Here is a 24,675-nt window from a genome sequence, read left to right as displayed (position 1 = left end):
GAGCTGGGATTACAGGCATGAGCCACCGTGCCCGGCCCAAGGCTTAGACTTTTATAAGACTATATTCAGGGCCGGGCGCGGTGGCTCACGCCTGTAATCCCAGCTCTTTGGGAGGCCGAGGCGGGCGGATCACGAGGTCAGGAGATCGAGACCATCCTGGCTAACACGGTGAAACCCCGTCTCTACTAAAAATACAAAAAATTAGCCGGGCGCGGTGGGGGCGCCTGTAGTCCCAGCTACTGGGGAGGCTGAGGCAGGAGAATGGCGTAAACCCGGGAGGTGGAGCTTGCAGTGAGCCGAGATCACGCCACTGCACTCCAGCTTGGGCGACAGAGCAAGTCTCCATCTCAGAAAAAAAGTCTAAGCCTCTAGAAACCTGGCCCAGCATCTCTGAAAATTAAGCGACATAAATAGCCCTCGGTAGAGAATAATCACATCTGAGAAAAAGAAAGTGGTATGGAATCAAGAACTTTGAAATGCTTTTCCTTGGGACATTTCTGCCCATCTTTGTTTCATGGGAACAATGGGCAGATGAAGGTTTAAGATACTTTTCCTAAAAGAACTGTCCAGATAGTAACTACCATTTTCAATGAATATGATCCAATAAAGAAACTGGTGACTGCATGGGAATTGCATTAATTGGTAATCTCCTAGGATGTTACCTGTATGTTAGTGGTAAATTACCCTCAACGCCTGGATTTCCCAAACCCTGACAAACTGAGTACTAGTATTAGGAAAAAGCTATAAGGAGCCATTGATTGAAATATCCATCTAAAGGTCAAATTGCAACATGAAAAGGTCCTTGTGAAACTCATATGTTCTAGTAGAGTTTATAAAACTAAAAATGTTCTTGAGTTCAAATTTCTGAGAAATAGCTACCATCAATGAATGTTTGCTTACCCATGGTTAGACGTTATGGCTTTGGTCTCAAGGTGACTTTAATAATTCCAGTCAAAGTGCATCCCCTCAACACTTTACTTTTTTTTTCCTAATTTTAAAAATATAAAACACTTCACGAATTTGCATGTCACCCTTGTGCAGGGGCCATGCCAATCTTCTCTATATTGTTCCAATTTTAGTATATGTACCGCTGAAGTGAGCACTCCCCGAACACTTTATTTTTTTTTGAGACGGAGTCTCGCTCTGTGCCCCAGGCTGGAGTGCAGTGGCGCGATCTCAGCTCACTGCAAGCTCCGCCTCCCGGGTTCACTCCATTCTCCTGCCTCAGCCTGCCGAGTAGCTGGGACTACAGACGCCCGCCACCACGCCTGGCTAATTTTTAGTAGAGACGGGGTTTCACTGTGTTAGCCAGGATGGTCTCGATCTCCTGACCTCGTGATCCACTCGCCTTGGCCTCCCAAAGTGCTAGGATTACAGGCATGAGCCACCGTACCTGGCCTCCGAACACTTTAATACACAATTCATCTTTTTCTTTTTTTTTTTTTTTTTTGAGATGGAGTTTCGCTTTTTGTTGCCCAGGCTGGAGTGTAATGGTGTGATCTTGGCTCACCACCTCTGCCTCCTGGGTTCAAGCGATTCTCCTGCCTCACCCTCGAGTAGCTGGGATTACAGGCATGCACCACCATGCCTGGCTGATTTTTTATTTTTAGTAGAGACGGGGTTTCTCCATGTTGGTCAGGCTGGTCTCGAACTCCTGACCTCAGGTGATCCGCCTGCCTCAGCCTCCCAAAGTGCTGGGATTACAAGCGTGAGCCACCGCGCCTGGCCATTCAGTCTTCTTGAATGTCAGATAAATACAGTGCTTTCCCTGGTATCTACACCATCATGTCCTTTAAAAGCTGGATGTACAATTCTAGCAGGATAAAAGTATAAGAGATCACCAATTAGAGTGGTTCAGACTAATATAAACTAAATAGCTGTAAGTGCTTACCTTGGGGGTGCCCAATCATGTCGTGTGCAGTCAAGGAGTGTACCTACATACGTCTTGTTCCTCCACGTTACATTTACCACCAACATCCCTGGAAAATAAGAGCACATAGATATAGACAAGACACATCCCATTTGCCACTGAGAATAGTCTTCTTTTGATCAGCACTCTGACTTCTATAAGAGGGTTTAGGAGGTGCTCTGGGTACCAATGGGACAAATAGGATTGGGCCAGAATAGTTCCATAGGAATTGCCTACAATGCTACTGAGGCCCCTTAGGATGGGTAACAGTTGTAAAGACTTCATGGTTTTGTGAAGGCACATTTTATTTTTATTTTTGGAGATGGGGTTTTGTTCTGTTGCCCAGGCTGGAGTATAGCCTCAAGCGATCGTCCCACCTCAGTCTCCCAAGTAGCTGGGACCACAGGAGCATGTCACCACACCTGGATAATTAAAAAAATTTTTTTTGGCCGGGAGTGGTGGCTCACGCCTGTAATCCCAGTACTTTGGGAGGCTAAGGTAGGCAGATCACTTGTGGCCAGGAGCTCAAGATCAGCCTGGCCAACATGGGGAAAACCTGTCTCTACTAAAATTACAAAAATTAGCCGGGCTTGGTGGTGCGTGCCTGTAATCCCAGCTACTCAGGAGGGTGAGGCAGGAGAATCTCTTGAACCCAGGAGGTGGAGTTTGCAGTGAGCCAAGATTGCGCCACTGCACTACAGCATGGGTGAGCGAGACTCCATCTCAAAAAAAAAAAAAGCTTTTGACTAGGTAATGTAGCCTTACTCCAAAATTCAAAAGGTAGTCCCCACCCCCCGACCAAAAAAAATCCCCACCAAACCCTAATATAAAATGAAGTGTCCCTTCCATAACTGTTCTTCAGTCTTCCAGTTCCCCTACTTGGAAACATCCAAAAGTCTTCCACAGATATTTTATATGTATATATGCAAATATGTTCATATATTCCTCCTTAAATGATAGCAATATACACACAATGTTCTGCACACTGCTTTTTTCATGTACCCAAATATTTTGGATCATTCTGTATGTGTAGACAGAGAGCTACTTCATTCTTTTCTATGGCAGCATTTGAATGGACATTTAGGTTGTTTCAGTCTTCTGCTATTACAAATAAACTGCATTGAATAATCTTGTACAAATGCTTCATTTTACCTACACAAATGTCTGTAAGATGAATTCCTGTAAGTAAAACTGTTAATCACAGTGCATTTGTATTTGGAGTTCTCATAAATACGGCCAAACCACCTCCAAATTGCCTCAAAGAGGATGTACTCATTCATATACCCATTTATAGTAGCCCATGAATACCTCTTGCCCTTTTCCTTTGGCAACATGATGTTCTCATTTTGTTCTTTGCCAATCTGATAAAAGAAAAATTATGTTTTACATAGGGTTTTATATAGGGTTTTTTTTTTTTTTTTTTGAGATGGAGTTTCGCTCTTGTTGCCCAGGCTGGAGTGCAATGGTATCATCTCTGCAACCTCTGCCTCCTGGGTTCAAGCAATTCTCGGCCTCAGCCTCCCAAGTAGCTGGGATTATAGGCATGCACCACCACCCCCAGCTAATTTTGTATTTTTAGTAGAGACAGAGTTTCTCCATGTTGGTCAGGCTGGTCTCAATCTCCCGACCTCAGGTGATCCGCCTGCCTCAGCCTCCCAAAGTGCTGCGATTATAGGCATGAGCCACCACGCCTGGCTGGCATTTTAATTCTTTTAGAGACAATGTCTTGTTATGTTGCCCAGATTGGGCTCAAACTCGGACTCAAGCTATCCTCTTGTCAAGACCATTTTGCCCAGGCTGGTCTTGAACTCCTGAGCTCAAGCAATCCATCTGCCTTGGCTTTCCAAAGTGCTGGGATTATAGGCGTGAGCCACCACACTTGGCTCCATTCAGTCTTTTACCATTAAATATAATATTCAGTTTTAGCGCCAAGTCTGGGATATCAGAGACAAAAGGAAAATCCAGGCCGGGTGCGGTGGCTCACGCTTGTAATCCCAGCACTTTGGGAGGCTGAGGCGGGCGGATCACGAGGTCAGGAGATCAAGACCACGGTGAAACCCCATCTATACTAAAAATACAAAAAAATTAGCCGGGCGTGGTGGCGGGCGCCTGTAGTCCCAGCTACTCGGAGAGGCTGAGGCAGCAGAATGGCGTGAACCCGGGAGACGGAGCTTGTAGTGAGCCGAGATTGCGCCACTGCACTCCAGCCTGGGCGACAGAGCGAGACTCCGTCTCAAAAAAGAAAAAAGAAAATCCAGGGAACTCATCACCATGTTGTTTCTAAGGTCTTGTGACCCATAGCTGGTCTGCCTTCTTTCTTCCACCTTTCACAGTCTTGTTAGATTTGTTTTATAAATAATTTCCAGAGTTTTTAGTTGTATTTAGTGGGAGGAATAGGGAAAAATCTGTCTACTCCATCTTCTCTGAAGTGGAAGTCCTGGTTTTTATTGGTTATCTTTCTTAACATTAGATTTCTATTATTAACATTTTGGTTTGCAGCCTCATATTGAGTGGAATGTCTTTGTTATTACTTTTTCCCCCTTCTCTGTCTCATCACTTTGCAGTTTCTTTCTTCTGGTCCCCTAGGGACTCAGTACAACAGGTCTTCAAATGGCCTATGCCACAGTGAAATTTAGGATATCACAGTTCTATTGTAATAATGAATCAGGAGGCAGCTTGACATAGTCCTTCCCAACTCCTTAAAGCTTCCCTCCTCCACTCAACAATTAACTATTTTAAGCCTCCTTTCATAAGGCTGGTTGGGGGTTAGCATCTCACTCTCCTGGCCTCACATTCTTAGTCTATGAGCATTTTTAGTATCTATTTACTCCTCTGAAATCACCTCTCACGACTATTCTTTGTTCCCAGATCTGGAGGTCAGCCCGTCCACAGATTCAGCCCCACTTAGTGACTTGCATCTCTGTTTCTTTTCTTTTCTTTTTTTTTTTTTGAGACAGAGTTTCACTCTTGTTGCCCAGGCTGAAGTGCAATGGCCTGATCTCAGCTCACTGCAACCTCCACCTCCCGGGTTCAAGTGATTCTCCTGCCTCAGCCTCCTGAGTAGCTGGGATTACAGGCATATGCCACCATGTCCCAGCTAACTCTCTATTTTTTTTTTTGGTAGAGACAGGGTTTCACCATGTTGGTCAGGCCAGTCTCGAACTCCTGACCTCAGGTGATCTGCCCACCTCAGAATCCCAAAGTGTTGGGATTACAGGTGTTAACCACCACACCCAGCCCCAAGGCACATTTTCCATGGAATATATCAAGACGATAAATCTGGGGGATCTGGAATTAGCTTTTGTTTGTCTACGGCCACCCACTAATAAAATACTTTTTGATTTGGCACTTCTAGGACCTATCTCTAGTAACTCACTTATATTCATTTATTCTTTGACATACAATGGTGTCTAAAAATCACCGGACATGGAGTTAGAAAACCTTAGTGCAAATCCTGGCTTTGTTATAATGTAACCTTGAACAAGTCACTTGGCTTCTACAAATCTCAGGTTTTTTGTTTGTTTTTTTTTGAGACAGAGTCTCTCTCTGTCGCCCAGGCTGAAGTGCAGTGGCACTATCTCGGCTGACTACAAGCTCCGTCTCCTGGGTTCACGCCATTCTCCTGCCTCAGCCCCCCGAGTAGCTAGGACTACATGCGCACATCACCACGCCCGGCTAATTTTTGTTGTATTTTTTAGTAGAGACGGGGTTTCACGATGTTAGCCAGGATGGTCTCAATCTCCTGACCTCGTGATCCGCCCACCTCGGCCTCCCCAAAGTGTTGGGATTACAGGCATGAGCCACCGCGCCCGGCCGAAATCTTAGATTTTTAAAAATATAGGATTAAGCCGGGTGCGGTGGCTCATGCCTGTAATCCCAGAACTTTGGGAGGCCAAGGCGGGTGAATCACAAGGTCAGGAGATGGAGACCATTCTGGCCAACACTGTGAAACCCCATCTCTGTGGTGGTGTGTGCCTGTTAATCAGCTACTTGGGAGGCTAAGGCAGGAGAATCACTTGAACCAGGGAGTCGGAAGTTGCAGTGAGCCGAGATTGCGCCACTGCACTCCATTCTGGCGACAGAGGGAGACTCCATCTCAAAAAAAAAAAAAAAAAGAAAAAGAAAAAGCCGGAAAAGCCAGGCGCGGTGGCTCACGCCTGTAATCCCAGCACTTCGGGAGGCTGAGGCAGGCAGATCACGAGGTCGGGAGATCGAGACCATCCTGACTAACACAGTGAAACCCCGTCTCTACTAAAAATACAAAAAATTAGCCAGACTTGGCGGCGTGCGCCTGTAGTCCCGGCTGCTGGGGAGGCTGAGGCAGGAGAATGGCACGAACCTGGGAGGCGGGGCTTGCAGTGAGCCGAGATGGCGCCATTGCACTCCAGCCTGGGCGACAGAGCAAGACTCTATCTCAAAAAAAAAAAAAAAAAAAAAAAAGGATTAAAACAAATAAATTATAAAAGCATTAAATTTCAGACAACTGGCCAGGCGCGGTGGCTCACGCCTGTAATCCCAGCACTTTGGGAGGCCGAGGCGGGCGGATCACGAAGTCAGGAGATTGAGACCATCCTGGCTAACATGGTGAAACCCCGTCTCTACTAAAAATACAAAAAAATTAGCCGGGTGTGGTGGCGGCGCCGGTAGTCCCAGCTACTTGGGAGGCTGACGCAGGAGAATGGCGTGAACCCGGGAGGCGGAGCTTACAGTGAGAGAAGATCACGCCACTGCACTCCAGCCTGGGCTACGGAGGAGACTCCGTCTCAAATAAATAAATAAATAAATCAGACAACTAACCCAGAGTAGGTTTTCAATAAATAATTACAAAGGTAGTGCTTTAGACAAAACTATGGAGTATCAGGCCTTGAGTCCTGAACTCTTGGTGGTGGCTTTAAATAAGACCTTATTTAGCCCTTGTTTTCTTTGGAATCGAAATTTAGGGTGCTTTATCATAAAATCAAATCAGACAAGGGAGAGGGAGAAAAAGAATTATCCTACCCAGTAAGTCTCATTCTAATAAAATTAGGGCAGGAAAGAACTTTGGTTTAGTAAGTTGGACTCTCAGTCTTACCAAGTGAAGCAGAACAGTCCATTGGATTGTGATTCAAACATTCATCAAACATACATTATGGATGTGGCACAGTGGCTCATGCCTGGAACCCCAGCGCTTTGGGAGGCTGAGGCAGGAGGATCGTTCAAGGCCAGGTGTTCAAGACCAGCCTGGGCAACACAGCGAGACCTGTCTCTACAAAAAAAAATTTAAAAACTAGCCAGTCGTAGTGGTGCCCATCTGAAGTCCCAGCTACCTGGGAGGCTGAGGTGGGAGGATCACTTGAGCCCAGGAGTTCAAGGCTGCAGTGAAGCTACGCCTGTGCCACTGCACTCTAGCCTGGGTGACAGGGTGAGATACATCTCTAAAAAAAAAAAAAAACTTGGCCAGATGCAGTGGCTCACGCCTGTAATCCCAGCACTTTGGGAGGCCCGACGTGGGTGGATCACCTGAGGTCAGGAGTTCGAGACCAGCCTGACCAACATGGTGAAACCCCGTCTCTACTAAAATACAAAAACTAGCTGGGCATAGTGGCAGGCGCCTGTAATCTTAGCTACTTGGGAGGCTGAGGCAGAAGAATTGCTTGAACCCAGGAGGCGGAGGTTGTAGTGAGCCGAGATCGTGCCATGGCACTCCAGCCTGGGCAACAAGGGCGAAACTCTGTCTCAAAAAGAAAAAAGAAAAAAAAAGAAAAGAAAAGAAAAGAAAAACTTTCGGCCAGGTGCAGTGGCTCACGCCTGTAATCCCAGCACTTTGGGAGGCCAAGGCGAGTGATCACTTGAGGTCAGGGGTCCAAGACCAGCCAGCCTGGCCAAGATGTTGAAACCCCATCTCTACTAAAAATACAAAAATTAGCCGGGCGTGGGGGCAGGCGCCTGTAGTCCCAGCTACTCAGGAGGCTGTGGCAAGAGAATTGCTTGAACCCAGGAGGTGGAGGTTGCAGTGAGCTGAAATTATGCTACTGCACTCCAGCCTCGGTGACAGAGCAAGGCTTCATCTCAAAAAATAAATAAATACAATAAATTAAAAAAGAAAAACTATTATGTGCTAGATGTTTTCATATTATCTTATTGAATATTTACAGCCTTAAATCACTTTTATTTTTATTTATTTTTATTTTAAACAGTCTCGCTCTGTTGTCCAGGCTAGAGTGCAGTGGTGCAATCTTGGCTCACTGCAACCTCCGCCTCCCAGGTTCAAGCAATTCTCCTGCCTCAGCCTCCCAAGTAGCTGGGATTACAGGCGTGCGCCACCATGCATGGCTGATTTTTGTGTTTTTAGTAAAGACAGGGTTATACCATGTTGGACAGGCTGGTTTTGAACTCCTGGCCTCAAGCACTCCACGCAACCTGGCCTCCCAAAGTGCTGGGATTACAGTAGTCACTGTACTTGGCCAATCACTTTTACTTTTATTTATTTGTGTGTTTCTTGTTTTTGAGATGAAGTCTTGCTCTGTTGCCCAGGGTGGAGTGCAGTGGCGCGATCTCTACTCACTGCAACCTCTGCCTCCTGGGTTCAAGCGATTCTCCTGCCTCAGCCTCCTGAGTAGCTAGCATTTATTTATTTTTTAATTTAATTTTATTTTTTATTTTTATTTTTGAGACGGAGTTTTGCTCTTGTTGCCTAGACTGGAGTGCAATGGCATGATCTTGGCTCGTCGCAACCTCCGCCTCCCAGGTTCAAGCAATTCTCCTGCCTCAGCCTCCCGAGTAGCTGGGATTACAGGCATGCACCACCACGCCCAGCTAGTTTTATATTTTTAGTAGAGATGGAGTTTCTCCATGTTGAGGCTGGTCTCAAACTCCTGACCTCAGGTGATCCGCCTGCCTTGGCCTCCCAAAGTGCTGGGATTACAGGCATGCGCCACCGGGCCCGGCCCATTTATTTTTTATAACTTTTTTGTTTGTTTAAAAATAGAGACAATCTCACTATGTTGCCCAGGCTGGTTTCAAACTCCTGGTCTCAAGTGATCCTCCTGCCTTGGTTTCCTAAAGAGCTGGGATTACAGGCATGAGCCATGGCACCTGGTCTTAAGTCACTTTTTGAGGAAGGCAGGCCATAAGTGGGTGCCAAAAATCCTGTCATATAAGGATTGTTAAGGCTACTTTGCAAAGGAGGAAATGATACACCAGAAAGGATAAATCATTTACTCAAGGGTTCACTATTAGTGGTCAGATCTTTCAGATTCTTAAGGCCTGACACAGCTATCTCTAATGGATTCTGATTCTTTTCACACAATTTTCTTAGAATATCCTGTTACCTTCACCTTAGATAAAAGACACATACCCATACAGGATTGCAGGGGGTCATCCAGAGGGGAAAAGGATAGGAATCTTATCCCTTTTCAGTGCCCTGGCATCTTAAGGGAAATGGCATATCTCCTAAAGAAGTAATTAGGCTAAATTCTCTCTAGCTATTAGCAAAGTGATTTCAAGTGGATGTCTCCCCCAAAAGATGGCCTGCTCTGATTACTGCATAATCAATTTAATAGGAACAGAGACCATTTATAGAGAAGGTAAGACTTAGTGATAGGCATCTCATTTACAAGGGCAGATGAGCACAGCTGTACACAGAGAGCAGGCACACAACTAGAAGATGAATGTCATTACTATTCTTGAAACAGCTGGGTGGGAACACATGTTTATAAATCTGGCTTCTTCCTTTAGTATCATCTGCAAACTTTAGCAATAGTGAATGAGCTGAAGAGAAGACAGGTCAAACAAGGTGCTGGAAATGGGAGAAGGGAAGAGAAAAAATTATAATATGGAAAGACAAAATGGAGCCTTGTTTAAATGTCAAAGGAAACACACATTGATGATGTTTAATACTCTTCCTACAAGGTTCCGAGTTGAGACAGCTGGGAGAATAGGACGACAGGAAAGAAAAGCAGCAAATAACACTTAACAGACCAAGTTTCTCAAGCAAGTAGGCTGAAGAGAAAGAAAAACTGGTCTTCATCTTGGAAAACTTACTATTTTTCATAAGTGTTCACAAAATAAGGAAAGGCTCAGCATGTTTGAGGATAATACTGCTAAAAAAACAGCAGTAATAAATAGTGCTCCATGTTTCTCTAGAATCTTACTTTCAGATTTACCAAGAGTCTTACGGACATAATCTAATTACCCATTATTAAGTTTTAGAGTACTCACTATTCTCCCTTCTTCAAGGTGATAAATATTGGAGCAGAGTAAAGAGAAAATGATGACATGTATGAGGCACTAGTCAGGTTCCTCTAGTTATTATTATTATTATTTTTGAGACGGAGACTCACTGTGTCACCCAGGCTGGAGTGCAGTGGTGCAATCTCGGCTCACTCCAGCCTCTGCCTCCCAGGCTTAAGCGATACTCCTGCCTCAGCCTCCCAAGCAGCTGGGATTACAGGTGTGCACCACCACACCTCGTTAATTTTTGTATTATTAGTAGAGATACTGTTTCACCATTTTGGCCAGGCTGGTCTCGAAGTCCTGACCTCAGATGATCCACCTGCCTCGGGCTCCCAAAGTGCTGGGATTACACGCATGAGCCACTGCGACTGGCCAGGTTCCCACAGTTCTTAGGAGTGAAATGCTGAGACAAACTCAATCCCAAAGCAGCACTGCTTTGTTTCAGATAATAATTCAAAACCTCAAAACATTTGTGTAGTCAAGGCTGATCCAAGTATAATAGTGGAAAGAGACAGAGATTTTTTCTAGGCCCCTCATTTTTACTATTTCCATTAGTACACACTTTCTCTCGGGGATCTGGTACCTTCATGCTCAGCTCCTTCATGCTCAGATCAATTCCCTTCTTGAAACACTTCCTTCACTTGGCTTCCAGAATACCATACTCTCCTGGTTTTCCTCCTATCTCTCTGGTCATTCCTCAGTATCTTTTGCTGGTACTTCATGTGTAGCTGATGACTCAAACTTCTATCCCTAGCCCCAACCTCTCCCCTAAACTCCAGATTCATGTATCTAATCACAAACTTGACATTTCCATTGGACGTCTAAATGGAGATCTCAAACTTAACATGTTCCAAACTGGGCTGATACCCATCCTCTCCTTAACACCCCTCTCCTCCAAGAACAACAAAAATAACTTGCTCTGAGTTCTCCCTATCTGAGGTAATGGCATGTGTACATCCTTCTAGGTGTTCAGGTCAAAACCCTTAGAGTTTTACTTGATTCCTCTCCTACTATCATGTCCCCACACCTGACCATCAGCAAATCTTTTTGGCTCAACCTTCAAAATACATTCAGATTTTGATCATTTCTCATTACCTCCACTTCTACTGCTCCAAGCACTCCTTAAATTATTGCAATAGCTTCCTAACTTGCTTCCATCCTTATCACTTTCTGACCTGTTCTCAACACAGAGGCCAGAGAGATCCTGTTAAATAAAACCTCTCATATCCTATCATTTCTCTGTATAAAACCTTTTAGCTTTTGAACTCGTACATACAGGTATAGGTAATATATACATCTGTATGTATTACCTATTCCAAAAAAAACACATAAAAATAGTTATTAGTTAGCCAGGCGTGGTGGCTCATGCCTGTAATCTCAATTTGGGAGGCCGAGGCGGGTGGATCATCTTAGGTCCGGAGTTCAAGACCAGCCTGGTCAACATGGTGAAACCCCATCTTTACTAAAAATACAAAAATTAGCTGGACGGTAGTGGCGTGTGCCTGTAATCTCAGCTCCTGCAGAAGCTGAGGCAAGAGAATCACTTGAGCCTGGGAGGCAGAGGTTGTGGTGAGCCAAGATTGCACCACTGCACTCCCGTCTGGGCAACAGAATGAGACCCTGTCTCAAGAGAAAAAAAAATTATTAGTTTTAGTAGAAATATCTCAATGTTTTAAAAATGCTTCATGGCCAAGAATGGTGGCTCATGCCTGTAATCTCAGCATTTTGGGAGGCCAAGGCGGGAGGATTGCTTGAGCACAGGAATTCGAAACTAGCCTGGGCAATGTAGTGAGACCCTGTCTCTAAAAAATTTTTTTAAATTATTTGGGCTTGTTGGCATGTGCCTGTAGTGCCAGCTACTATGGAGGCTGACGTGGGGGGATCACTTGAGCCCGGGAGATCTAGGCTGTAATGAGTTGAGATGTTGTCCCTGCACTCCAGCCTAAGTCACAGAGGAAAAAAAAAAGGTGGGGACTAATTCTCATCCTCTGGAGTGTGAGCTGCCTTTAGCAACTTGCAGAAGTGATGGTGCATGACTTTTGAGACAAGGTGATAAAAGGTATTATTGTGGGTTCCTCCTTGCCTTCTCTCTGGGATTTCTTCCCTTAGAGATGACAGCAGCCATTTTGTGAGAACACTTAAGCAGCCCTATGGAGAAGTCCATGAGGCCAGCAACTGAGGCCCTCTGCCAATAGTCAGGTAGTGAAGCAACTTGGAAGAGGATCCTCCAGCCCCAGATACGCTTTCAGATGATGGCAGCCCCAGTCAACAACTGACTACAACCTCATGAGAGACCCTTAGGCAGACCACCCAGTTAAGCTACTCCTGAATTCCTGAGCCACAGAAACTCTGTGAGATAATATTTATTGTTTTAGACAACTATGTTTTAGGTTAATTTGTTATATAACAGATAACCTGGAATAATGTCTATCCTATGTAGACAAATAATTCATTCCTACCTTGAACAAATATTTATTGAGCATCTATTATTTGCCAAGGATTCTGTGAAGTATTGAAGTTACAAAAACAGTGAAGAAATGCTGAGGTCCACTCCTGGGTTGGGAGCAAATGTTTATTAAGAGCCAACTTTATGGAATGTGCTGGACTAGGTACTAGAGAATAAGGATAAATAAGGCCAGATGCTTGCCCTCAACATAAGAGACTAAAAAAGAGAAACGGGAAGAGATGAAGTGTACCTAAATATTACAGTAGCATTGAGTTTCCAAATGGAAACATCAGCATTTGCCTATATGCTGCTTTTAAATCTTATTTTAATCCCAATTTTCAATCCTGATTGATGTTGGTAACTACACCCTAACTGGATACAAATACACCCTAACTAACCAGGGTAAAGTGCAGGTTAGCACACATACATGCTTTCATTCATTCTATTATTCCACGAATGAGCACCTACTCTGGGCCAGACACTGTTCTAAAGTACTGGGACATGGCAACACAGAAAACTGACCAGGTCTCTGCTCTCACATTCAGATAAGAGGAGAAAGACAATAAACAAAGGAACATGTAAGCATATGTCAGATAGTGATACGCGGCCAGTTGTGGTGGCTCACACCTGTAATCCCAGCACTTTGGGAGGCCGAGGCGGGAGGAATGCTGGAGCCCAGGAGTTCAAGACCAGCCTGGCCAACATGGTGAAACCCTGTCTCTACAAAAAATACCAAAATTAGCCAGACATGGTGGCACACACCAGCCTTCTGAGTAGCTGGGATTACAGGTATGCGCCACCATGCCCAGCTAATTTTTGTATTTTTATTCTTATTTTATTTTTTGAAACATTGTCTTGCTCTGTTGCCCAGGCTGTAGCGCAGTGGTACAATCTCAGTTCACTGCAACCTCTGCCTTCCAGGTCCAAACGATTCTCATGCCTCAGCCTCCCAAGTAGCTGGGATTACAGGCATGTGTCACCACACCTAGCTAATTTTTTTGTTTGTTTTGTTTTTTTTTGGAGAGACAGGGTTTTACCATGTTGCCCAGGCTGGTCTCAAACTCCTGACCTCAAGTGATCTGCCCACCTCCCAAAGTTCTGGGATTACAGGCTAATTTTCATTTTTTATTTTGAGACGGAGTTTTCACTCTTGTGCCCAGGCTGGAGTGCAATGGCAAAATTTTGGCTCACTGCAACCTCTGCCTGCCAGGTTCAAGTGATTCTCCTGCCTCAGCCTCCCAAGTAGCTGGGATAACACCTGCACACCACCTGGCTAATTTTTTTCATTTAGTAGAGATAGGGTTTCACCATGTTCGCCGGGCTAGTCTTGAACTCCTGACCTCAAGTGATCCACCCGTCCTGGCCTCCCAGAGTGCTGGGATTACAGGTGTGATCCATCGTGCCCAGCCATTTTAGTATTTTTAGTACAGATAGGGTTTCACCATGTGGCCAGGCTGGTCTTGAAATCCTGGCCTCATGTTGATATGGGAGGGGTGCAAGGGAGTGTTGGGTAGAGAAAGGTGGGGTCCCTGGCAAGGGCTCCACCCTCGGGCCTGTGCCTGCAGACCTAAGTGAGAACAGGCACTCCTGTTTTCACGCCCGAATGTTGCATTTTCCAAGACCACTCTGGCCTGCTACACATCCTGTGCCCATGTAAACCTGAGGTCTTAGTGGGCACACACACAAGTGGCTGAACGTCAAGACCAGCAGACAAGCAGACCAATGACAGCTGAATGACATGGCAGAGAAAAAGAGAAGAAGAGGGAAGTCTGGATGCCAAGGGGAATTTGGCTGGGGTGGCCAGAGAAGTGTCCGGCTGCTGGGCAGCCCGACTCCAGGGGAAGACCACCTTCTCACTCCATGCCCACTTCCAGCTCCCCGTCCATCTCACTGACAGCCACCTCCACCACTCAATAAAACCTTGCACTCATCCTTCGAGCCCATATGTGATCCGATTCTTTCAGGATACTGGACAAGAGCTCGGGATACAGAAGGTTGTTACGCTGGCCCTCTGCCCTTGTGATAAGGCAGAGTCCATTGAGCTGATTAACACACAAGTCATCTGCAAATGGCAAATCTGAAAGAGCCTTGTAACACATGCTTACTTGGGCTTCGGGAGTTGCAGACACCCACCCCTAGATGCTGCCATGGGGCCAGAGCCCAAAAGCGCTTGCCCTGGCCTCTGCACCTGCTGGTCTGAATGTTCCCCCTAGGGGTGTGAGCAGGTGAGTCACATTCCTGTCACATGTCCTGCAAGGGGAATCAGGGAACTCTCCAGTTTCAATGTGATCTGCCGGCCTCAGCCTCCCAACATGTTAGGTTTACAGGCATGAGCCACTGCGCCCAGCTGACACATGATATTTCAAAAAATTAATGTGGAAGAGTAAATGAGAAACTAGCTTGTCATATATTAAGCCAGACATTAAACAGATTTGTAAAAATGTAAAACAGGCCAGGCGCGGTGGCTCACACCTGTAATACCAGCATTTTGGGAGGCTAAGGTGGGTGAATCAGTTGAGGTTAGGAGTTTGAGACTAGCCTGGCCAACGTGGTGAAACCCTGTATCTACTAAAAATACAAAAAAATTAGCCAGGTGTGGTGGCGTGCACCTGTAATCTCAGTTACTACAGTGACTAAGGCAGGAGAATTGCGTGAACCCGGGAAGTGGAGGTTGCAGTGAGCCAAGACCGTTCCACTGCACTTCCAGCCTGGGCGACAGAGCAAGACCCTGTCTCAAAAAAAAAAAAGCCACTTTTCTCATTAAGTATTTTTTTGTTTTATAAAATAGTTATTTTCCAGTTGGGTGCAGTGGCTCACGCCTGTAATCCCAGCGCTTTGGGAGGTTGAGGTGAGCAGATCACTTGAGGCCAGTTGGACACTAGCCTGGCCAACATGGTGAAACCCCGTCTCTACTAAAAATATGAAAATAGTTATTTTTCATTAAAAATACTATTTATATTACCATGTAACAGGTTCATTATTATGAATAATATACAATTTGAGTTTCTAAATTTTAATTCCTAAATGGTAAATATCAATAGATATAATCTATAAAAACAAAAGTTCTTTGAGGTCCTCAATACCTTTTTTTTTTTGAGACAGGATCTTTGTCATCCAGGCTGGAGTGTAGTGGTATGATTACGGCTCACTGAAGCCTCAACTGCCAAAGCTCAAGTGATCCTCCTCTCTCAGTTTTCTAGGACCACAGGCGTGCACCACCACACCCAACATATATGCTATTGTCAGATTAATCTACCTCAATATATATTATACATAATATGTATATTATATATGTGTGTGTGTATATATACATATACATATATAATGTATATATGTGTATATATATAAAAATATGTATGTATATATACACATATACATATATGTATATATGTGTATATATATAAAATATGTATGTATATATACATACATATATATATATATATATATATATATCTTCCAAAGTGCTGGGATTATAAGTGTGAGCCATGGTACCTGGCCCTTCAATAATTTTTAAGGTAGGCCGGGCGTGGTGGCTCACACCTGTAATCCCAGCACTTTGGGAGGCCAAGGAGGGTGGATCACCTGAGATCAAGGGTTCGAGACCAATCTGATCAACATGGAGAAACCCCGTCTCTATTAAAAATACAAAATTAGCTGGGCGTGGTGGTGCATGCCTGTAATCCCAGCTACTTGGGAGGCTGAGACAGAAGAATTGCTTGAACCCAGGAGGCAGAGGTTGCGGTGAGCCGAGATCGCGCCATTGCACTCCAGCCTGGGAAACAGAGCAAGACTCCGTCTCAAAACAAAAATAATAATAATAATTTTTAAGGTAAATGAAAAGGGGTCCTGAGACCAAAAAGTATAAGAACTGCTACACGTAAGGCATAAAAGCCAAGCATTGTTTTCCTTCTGCCTCTTTATAGAGAAGTTAACTAAGCTGCTGCTATCTTCATGCCAGAAGACAGAAAGTTGGGGATCAGCCAGTTCTACCAATGCAGTCAGTTTTGCCTTTCAGGGATTTGCTTGACCAGTTGGAATTCTTGAAAGTTGTGAGAATTCTGGATCCTGAGGAGAGGCAACTGATGATCTGTAAAGGAAGCAGGAAACTCTGGGCATAGCCAGGAGGGATCAAGGGCTAAAAAAAAAGAAGTAAATAGAGTTGACTTTCTGGCATTTGGACAAGAGTCAGCCACCATGACCTGCCCATTCTGCCTTTGAAATCTCTGAATAATGTCTTCCTCTCCACATCCCCACAACCACTAGAGTCTAAGTCCTCATTAATTTACCTGTAGACTATTCCAATAGTCTTTGAATTGTGCTCCCCAACTCCACCCTTTATCTCTGTTAATCCAGGCGGTAAACTATTGTCAGATTAATCTACCTCAAACGCTGCTTTTTTTTTTTGAGACGGAGTCTCCCTCTGTTACCAGGCTGGAGTGCAGTGGCGCGATCTCGGCTCACTGCAACCTCCGCCTACGGGGTTCAAGTGATTCTCCTGCCTCAGCCTCCTGAGTAGCTGGGACTACATGCACGCACCACCATGCCCAGCTAATTTTTGTGTTTTCAGTAGAGACGGGGTTTCACCATGTTGGCCAGGATGGTCTCAATCTCTTGTCCTCATGATCCATCCGCCTTGGCCTCCCAAAGTGCTGGGATTACAGGTGTGAGCCACCATGCACGGCCTCAAACACTGCTTTTATGCAACTAGACAGCAAATACATACTACCTATTATTATTATTTTAGATATATATATATATTTTCTTGAGACGCAGTCTTGCTCTGTCACTCAGGCTGCAGTGCAGTGGTGCGATCTTGGCACACTGCAACCCTCTACCTCCTGGGTTCAAGCGATTCTCCTGGCTCAGCCTCCCAAGTAGCTGGGACTACAGGCACGCATCACCACACCCGGCTAATTTTTTGTATTTTTAGTAGAGATGGGTTTCGCCATGTTGGCCAGGCTGGTCTTGAGCTCTGGGCCTTAAGTGATCTGTCTGCCTCGGCCTCCCAAAGTGCTGGGATTACAGGTGTGAGCCACTGTGCCTGGCCCATACTACTTACCATACTCCGTCATTGTGCCAAGTGCTACTGAAGATTCAAAACAGAATAGAGATATGGCTACTGAATGGAAAGTTGTGTTCTAATCTTGGAGGTGGGGGGCAGGGTGGTGTCGGAGAATGGATATATTCAAAACCATTAGTTGGGATGCTGGATCTAAAGAAAGAGGAAGGGAGGAAGGGAGAGAGGGGAGGGGAGGAGAAAGAGGGAGGAAGGGAGGAAAAAAGAAAAGGAAAAGAGGAAGGGAGGAAGAGAGGGAGGAAGGAAGGAAAGAAGGAAGGAGAAAGAAAAGAAAGAAAAAAGGAGAAAACCCATTAGTTAAAAACCCAAAACCATATGCCACACTACAAACTGTGGTAAAGCCATGGACTGTTAGGTCAGAGAAAGAATAGGGAGAATTTTATAATCCTAAATGGATTTGGGATAAGCATGGCACACATGAAGAAGAGTGAGACCAAACCACAAGTGAAGAACTGACGCATGTGTCAGAGAATAGGAAGGAGACATGGAAAAAGCTGATCTAATACTTCATGCTAAATAAATATTTGTTAATTGTTACTGGTCGGTGGGCTAATATATTAAAATAAGTTATAGAAAATAAGATAGCTAGGCGTGGTGGCTCACGCCTGTAATCCCGCACTTTGGAAGTCTGAGGCAGGCTGATCACTTGAGGTCAGCAGTTCGAGACCAGCCTGGGCAACGTGGTAAAACCCCATATCGACTAAAAATACAAAAATTGGCTGGGCGTGGTGGTGGGTGCCTGTACCCCCAGCTACTCGGGAGACTGAGGCAAGAGAATTACCTGAACACGGGAGGCGGAGGTTGCAGTGGGCCAAGATCACGCCACTGCACTCCAGCCTGGGTGACAGAGTGAGACTCAGTCTCAAAAAAGGAAAAAAGAAAATAAGGTAAAAACTTTTGACTGAGCACTGAGTTGCTTAATTCATCCTTCGCCAAAAGCTGCCACTTATCCATGCTGATTTCTAATATCTGGTAAAGTTGTTGTTTTCAGCTTCCCCTTGTTAGTTAATTATTCCATTTTACACAATTTCCATGCCCCTGCCCCCTACAGACATTCTTTATGTTTAATGTACATATTTTTGTTTGTATATGTTCTTTTTATTTTATTTTTCTTGAGATAGAGTTTCTCTTGTCGCCCAGGCTGGAGTGCAACGGCGTGATCTCGGCTTACTGCAACCCCCGCCCCCCGGGTTCAAACAATTCTCCTGTCTCAGCCTCCCATGTAGCTGGGATTACAGGCACCTGGCATCATGCCCAGCTAATCTTTTTTGTATTTTTAGTAGAGGTGAGATTTCACCATGTTGGCCAGGCTGGTCTCCAACTCCTGACCTTAGGTGATCCGCCCACCTTGGCCTCCCAAAGTGCTGGGATTACAGGCGTGAGCCACCACGCCCAGCCTGCATATGTTCTTATAAATGTATATTATATATGTAATTGTTTTGTTTTCATATATTTTATTTTGCTTATTTAGTATTATAGATATCATTCTGTTTTTTTGGGGGGGACAGAGTTTTGCTCTTGTCATCCTGGCTGGAGTACAATGGCATGATCTCGGCTCACCACAACCTCCGCCTCCCAGGTTCAAGCGATTCTCCTGCCTCCCCAGTAGCTGGGATTACAGGCATGCGCCACCACACTGGCTAATTTTGTATTTTTAGCAGACACGGGGTTTCTCCATGCTGGTCAGGCTGGTCTCGAACTCCCGACCTCAGGTGATCCAACAGGCGTGAGCCACCAGTTCTGGACTATTCTGTTTTTTTTCCCCTCAACTTGGCACTATACTTTTTTTTTTTTTTTTGAGACGGAGTCTCGCTCTGTCGCCCAGGCTGGACCACAGTGGCACAATCTCGGCCCACTGCAAGCTCCGCCTCCTGGGTTCATGCCATTCTCCTGCCTCAACCTCCCGAGTAGCTGGAACTACAGGCGCCCACCACCACGCTCAGCTGATTTTTTGTATTTTTAGTAGAGATGGGGTTTCACTGTGTTAGCCAGGATGGTCTCGATCTCCTGACCTCATGATCCACCTGCCTCAGCCTCCCAAAGTGCTGGGATTACAGGCGTGAGCCACCGTGCCCGGCCCACTTGGCGCTATACTTTTAAGAATCTTCTATATTGCTATATTATATCTAGCCTATAAGGTTGTAATACCTATACCTATCACTTAATTATCAATCTTTAATGACTTCCTATCAGTAGTAAGGGGCTATGGAGATACATATTATAGAAATAGAAGACATGATCTCAATCTGTTCTCACTTTACAATCCAGTTGAGATAAACACACGCAGAAGTAACATGCTATCAGGCAGTAGATGAGAACAGAGTACTTTGGGAGGAAGAGACGGAAGGATTGTTTGAGGCCAGGAGTTCAAGACTAGCCTGGTCAACAGCACAAGACTCCCATCTCTATAAAAAAGAAAAAATATATATAAAATAAATAAAGAACAGAGTAAAGTTTGGTTGAATGGCCAAGTGAACGATATCTTACCATATCATGACATGTATAATAAAAAAGAATAGGAAGAATGTGATATCTAGATGTAACTGAACTGATGGCGGGGCGTGATGGCTCATGCCTGTAATCCCAGCACTTTGGGAGGCCGAGGCGGGTGAATCACCTGAAGTCAGGAGTTTGAGACCAGCCTGGCCAACATGGAGAAACCCCATCTCCACTAACAATACAAAAATTAGCCGGGGGGGGGGGGGGGGGGGGGGGGGGGGGGGGGGGGCAGGTGGCACACGGGGGGGGGGGGGGGGGGGGGGGGGGGGGGGGGGGGGGGGGGGCATTACCCAGCTGGAAAAAAAAAAAAAAAAAAAAAAAAAAAAAAAAAAAAAAAAAAAAAAAAAAAAAAAATTAGCCGGCATGGTGGCACACTGTAATCCCAGCTACTCAGGAGGCTGAAGCAGGAGAATCGCTTGAACCCAGGAGGCAGAGGTTGCAGTGAGCCCAGATCACACCACTGCACTCCAGCCTGGGCGGCAGAGTGAGACTCTGTCTCTAAATAAATAAATAAATAAATAAACTGATATAGTGAAGTTGTAAAATACCATTTTAAACATTTCTAGACTTTCCTCTAGATGGTGCTGGAGTAACCATATTGTCTTGTATAACTCAAATTTCCTTCAACCTTTAAGAGTAAGGGGTAATTTATGACTCTTAGCAAGTTGGTGACTCTGCTACCAATTTTTTATAGCTCTTTGGCTCCCAGTCTAGGAGAGTGTGATATCTTGGACACTGCTAAGAAATTAAAATAACAGATAACGCTAACTCTAGTAGTTTCTCATTCAATCTGCAAGGAGCTACTATTCAAAGCTCTATTCTACTTGTGTGTTTGTTTAGGGGTTGGGGGAGTGGGGTTGAATAAACATGTCTTTGCTTCCAGGAAGTTTATTTTTTATTTATTTATTTTTTTGGAGACGGAGTCTAGCTCTGTCGTCCAGGGTGGAGTGCAGTGGCACGATCTCAGCTCACTGCAACCTCTGCCTCCCAGGTTCAAGCAATTCTCCTGCCTCAGCCTCCTGAGTAGCTGGGCCTACAGGCGCACACCGCCACGCCCAGCTAATTTTTTGTATTTTTAGTAGAGAAGGGGTTTCACCGTGTTGCCCAGGCTGTTCTCAAACTCCTGAACTCAGGCAATCCGCCCGCCTCGACCTCCCAAAGTGCTAGGATTATAGGTGTGAGCCACTGTGCCTGGCGCTTCCAGGAAGTTTATAATCTAGAATGAGGGGGACAAAACTCTAATGTAAAACAGAAGACATTATCACCAGCAAGGCTTACTTCTAACAATCCAAAAGATCACAAAGATGCATAGGGTAATGAATATCCTAATCTGTCTAAGGAAATAAAGCGTTCTTTAAAGACTAGTAAAAAGTCTCCAGAGATGGTTTTAAAATAAAATTACTGTTGAACATATTTTATAGTAGCTATCTTCAGCTCTGTCATATCAGGCATCTGGAGCCAGATGGAAGCCCTGGTTTCCAAACAGGGCACAGAGCTGGATGCCCTGTCTAGGAAGAGCCACAGTACACATTCTGTACAGACTTGGAGTATCTTTTTATTTATTTTTTAAGGTTAGTCAAGTGAAGCAATGGGATTAGAGAAGGAACAAAGAAATCAGTAATTGGTTGTGATCGATTAGTTGTAAACAACACTGCACTCAGACCAGCCCCAGACTTGCAGTATCTTAGGTAATGTGGCATAATGATAGAAAAATCTAAATTGAACTAGGTGCGGTAGCTCGCACCTGTAGTCCCAACTACTTAGGGAGGCTGAAGCAGGAGGACTGCTTGAGTCCAGGAGTGGAAGTTGAAGATCAGCCTAGAAAACGCAGTGAGACTCCATCTCTAAAATTTTTAAAAAATAAGCCAAGTGTTGGCCAGGCATAGTGATTCACACCTGTAGTCCCAGCACTTTGAGAGGCCAAGGTGGGAGGATTGTTTGAGCCTAGGAGTTTGAGATCAGCCTAGGTAACATGGTGAAACCCCCGTATCTACAAAAAATATAAAAATTAGTCAGGTGTGGTGGTACATGCCTGTAGTCCCAGCTACTTGGAAGGCTGAGGTGGGGAGAATGGCTGGGCCTGGGAGGTCAAGGCTGCAGTGAGCTGTGATCGTACCACTGCACTCCAGCCTGGGTAACAGAGTGAGACCCTGTCTCAAAAAAAAAAAAAAAAAAAAAAATTAGCCAGGCATGGTGGTGTGTGCCTATAGTCCCAGCTAAAAAAATATATATAAAATAAAAATAAGGCTGGGCATGGTGACTCATGCCTGCAAGCTGAGCACTTTGGGAGGCCGAGGTGGGCGGATCACTTGAGGCCAGGAGTTGGAGCCCAGCCTGGCCAACATGGTGAAATCCCATGTCCAACAAAAATACAAAAATTAGTCAGGTGTGTTGGCTCGCTTGTAATCCCAGCTACTCAGGAGGCTGAGGCATGAGAATAGGCAGAGGTTGCAGTGAGCTGCAGTCGCACCACTGCACTCCAGCTTGGGTGACAGAGAGATACTTGGTCTCTAAGTAAATAAATAAAGAAAAATGTAAACTGGTTTCATGTCTTAAGTTTTTTTTTTTTAATTTCTGAACAACAAATTTTAGTACACAGAGTTGGGGGTGGTGGTGACAACACTGGTTAATGAGATAGTGAGAGAGGTAATACATAACACGTGAATAGAAACAAAACAGCTCTACTTCCTTCCTAAGAAGGGAGCAATCTACATAAAACTACAGTGTTCGGGTCTGGAGAACACCTGTGAGAAATCTCTAACCAGGCCTGCTCCCTCAGCTGTAGCTGCCAGAGTGGCTTACAAACGTCTAGGTCACCTCATGTCTTTGCTGTGTCAATAATGCTTTCTCTTTGTATAGTCCTCCTGACAGCTCCTGTCACAGTGTTTGCCCTCTGATACCTGTGATGAACTGGCTGGGGAACCCCCACACTGAACAGGAGCTGAGCAATGGCTCACTGCTCCTATCTAATCCCTCATAATAGCAGGCATCTACTGCAGTTACCTGGTTTCCTAGTTTAAAACAACCAAACTGAACAAGAGCTGCTGTGGTCTGCTCAGCTACCTTTTACCTAGAGTCACCTTTTCAGGAAAAGTTGAAAATGAACCAAGCTCTATAATTTAGCCAAAAGTGATCTCTTTCAGTTCACAATTATATGGCATCTGCTGACTGTATCATTAGTAGGGCTCTTATAACATGCTGTTTTGTGGTATTATTTGCATATATTTATTTGAAGATATTTCGGTTATAAAACGTCCTAAAAATGAGCTCCCCTATACAAAGCAAATATGAAGAAACCACCCCACAAATCTTAGGAAGCAAAGCTGCCTACTTGGGACTATATGACAAAAATGCAACAAGGTATAGTTTCTTTTCATTCTAATCCATTTGAAAGTAAATAGGACCAGGCTTACATAAAGTTAAGATGTTCATGTGTATATATATGTTAGATAGTTTGAGATGCGTCTATAAATCAACTTATTCCCTCCTCACAAAGAGTTTCCTCAAAACTATCACTAGAAAAATCCTTCCTATTTCCATTGGTTTGCTTATAAATCCAGACTTTTTCTGGACTGCCAAATTGGCTCTGCCGGGCCAGTACCAAACAATATTTTTATAATTTTATATTACTTTTAAACAAATGACAAAGGATCCCCCACCCATCAACACAAATCTTATACACTAAATAAATATTCCATTTCACAATCACATTAGCTATTCTAGTTTTAGGTGAAGATGTACACTCCGCAAGGTTTTTCTCAAAGTTCTACAGACTCCTTTTTGAATATTCTGTGCAAAGGGATGGTCTGGTCTCTGCCTCTAGCTACCCCCAACTCCCCAGCTTCTTACTTTTAGGAGGTTGAGATGCTAAAGACACCGTTATTGGATCTAAGTAGAGGACCTCTTTCCCATTAACACATTTCTGATTCACTGGCGGCCCTGCTAAAGTATAGGTACTGTTTTATCTACAGATTTTCCATACCTTCTTCTAATGTTAATCTAACTTTTATCCTCTCTTAAGCCCCAAGACTTCCACATACAAATTTTACGTTGTCTGTCATGACTGAACTTATTTGATTTAGAAATTAATGATTTACTTTACCTATTTTCTTTTTTTTACACTTTTTTTTTTTTTTGGAGATGGAGCCTCACTCTGTTGCCCAGGCTGGAGTGCAGTGGTGAGATCTTGGCTCACTGCAACCTCCACCTCCTGGGTTCAAGCAATTCTCCTGCCTCAGCCTCCTGAGTAGCTGGGACTACAGGCGCCATGCCGCCACGCCTGGCTTATTTTTTTTTTCTTTTGTATTTTAGTAGAGACGGAGGGTTTCACCGTGTTGCCCAGGCTGGTCCCAAACTACTGAGCTCAGGAAATCCACCGGCCTCGGCCTCCCAACGTGCTAGGATTACAGGCATGGGCTACACTTTTTTTTTTTTTTGAGATGGGTTCTCACCATGTTGCCTAGGCTGGACTTAACTTTTGGACTCAAGTGATCCTCCTGCCTCAGCTTCCCAAGTAGTTGGGACTTACTG

The 24,675-nt window shown here is 44.7% G+C and overlaps 1 protein-coding gene and 1 non-coding gene across 3 annotated transcripts in view; both read right to left on the bottom strand.

The window, feature by feature from the left end:
• The window catches only part of ZNF609 (zinc finger protein 609), a 223,784-nt gene that overhangs the window by 14,652 nt on the left and 184,457 nt on the right, over positions 1-24,675 (bottom strand). For both annotated transcript variants that reach the window (XM_030814550.1, XM_030814551.1), the window contains one exon: positions 1,892-1,979. In XM_030814550.1, the coding sequence (XP_030670410.1) occupies positions 1,892-1,979 (88 nt within the window). The remainder of the gene's footprint in view (positions 1-1,891; positions 1,980-24,675) is intronic.
• LOC115835818 lies at positions 997-1,103 on the bottom strand. Its single transcript, XR_004030827.1, has one exon. It is a non-coding gene; the product is annotated as a U6 spliceosomal RNA (small nuclear RNA).

This window comes from Nomascus leucogenys, chromosome 6, assembly GCF_006542625.1.
Source record: "Nomascus leucogenys isolate Asia chromosome 6, Asia_NLE_v1, whole genome shotgun sequence".
NCBI classification, from domain to species: domain Eukaryota; kingdom Metazoa; phylum Chordata; class Mammalia; order Primates; family Hylobatidae; genus Nomascus; species Nomascus leucogenys.
Note: the sequence above shows the minus strand (reverse complement) of the source record. Positions and strands in the feature narration are given on the sequence as shown.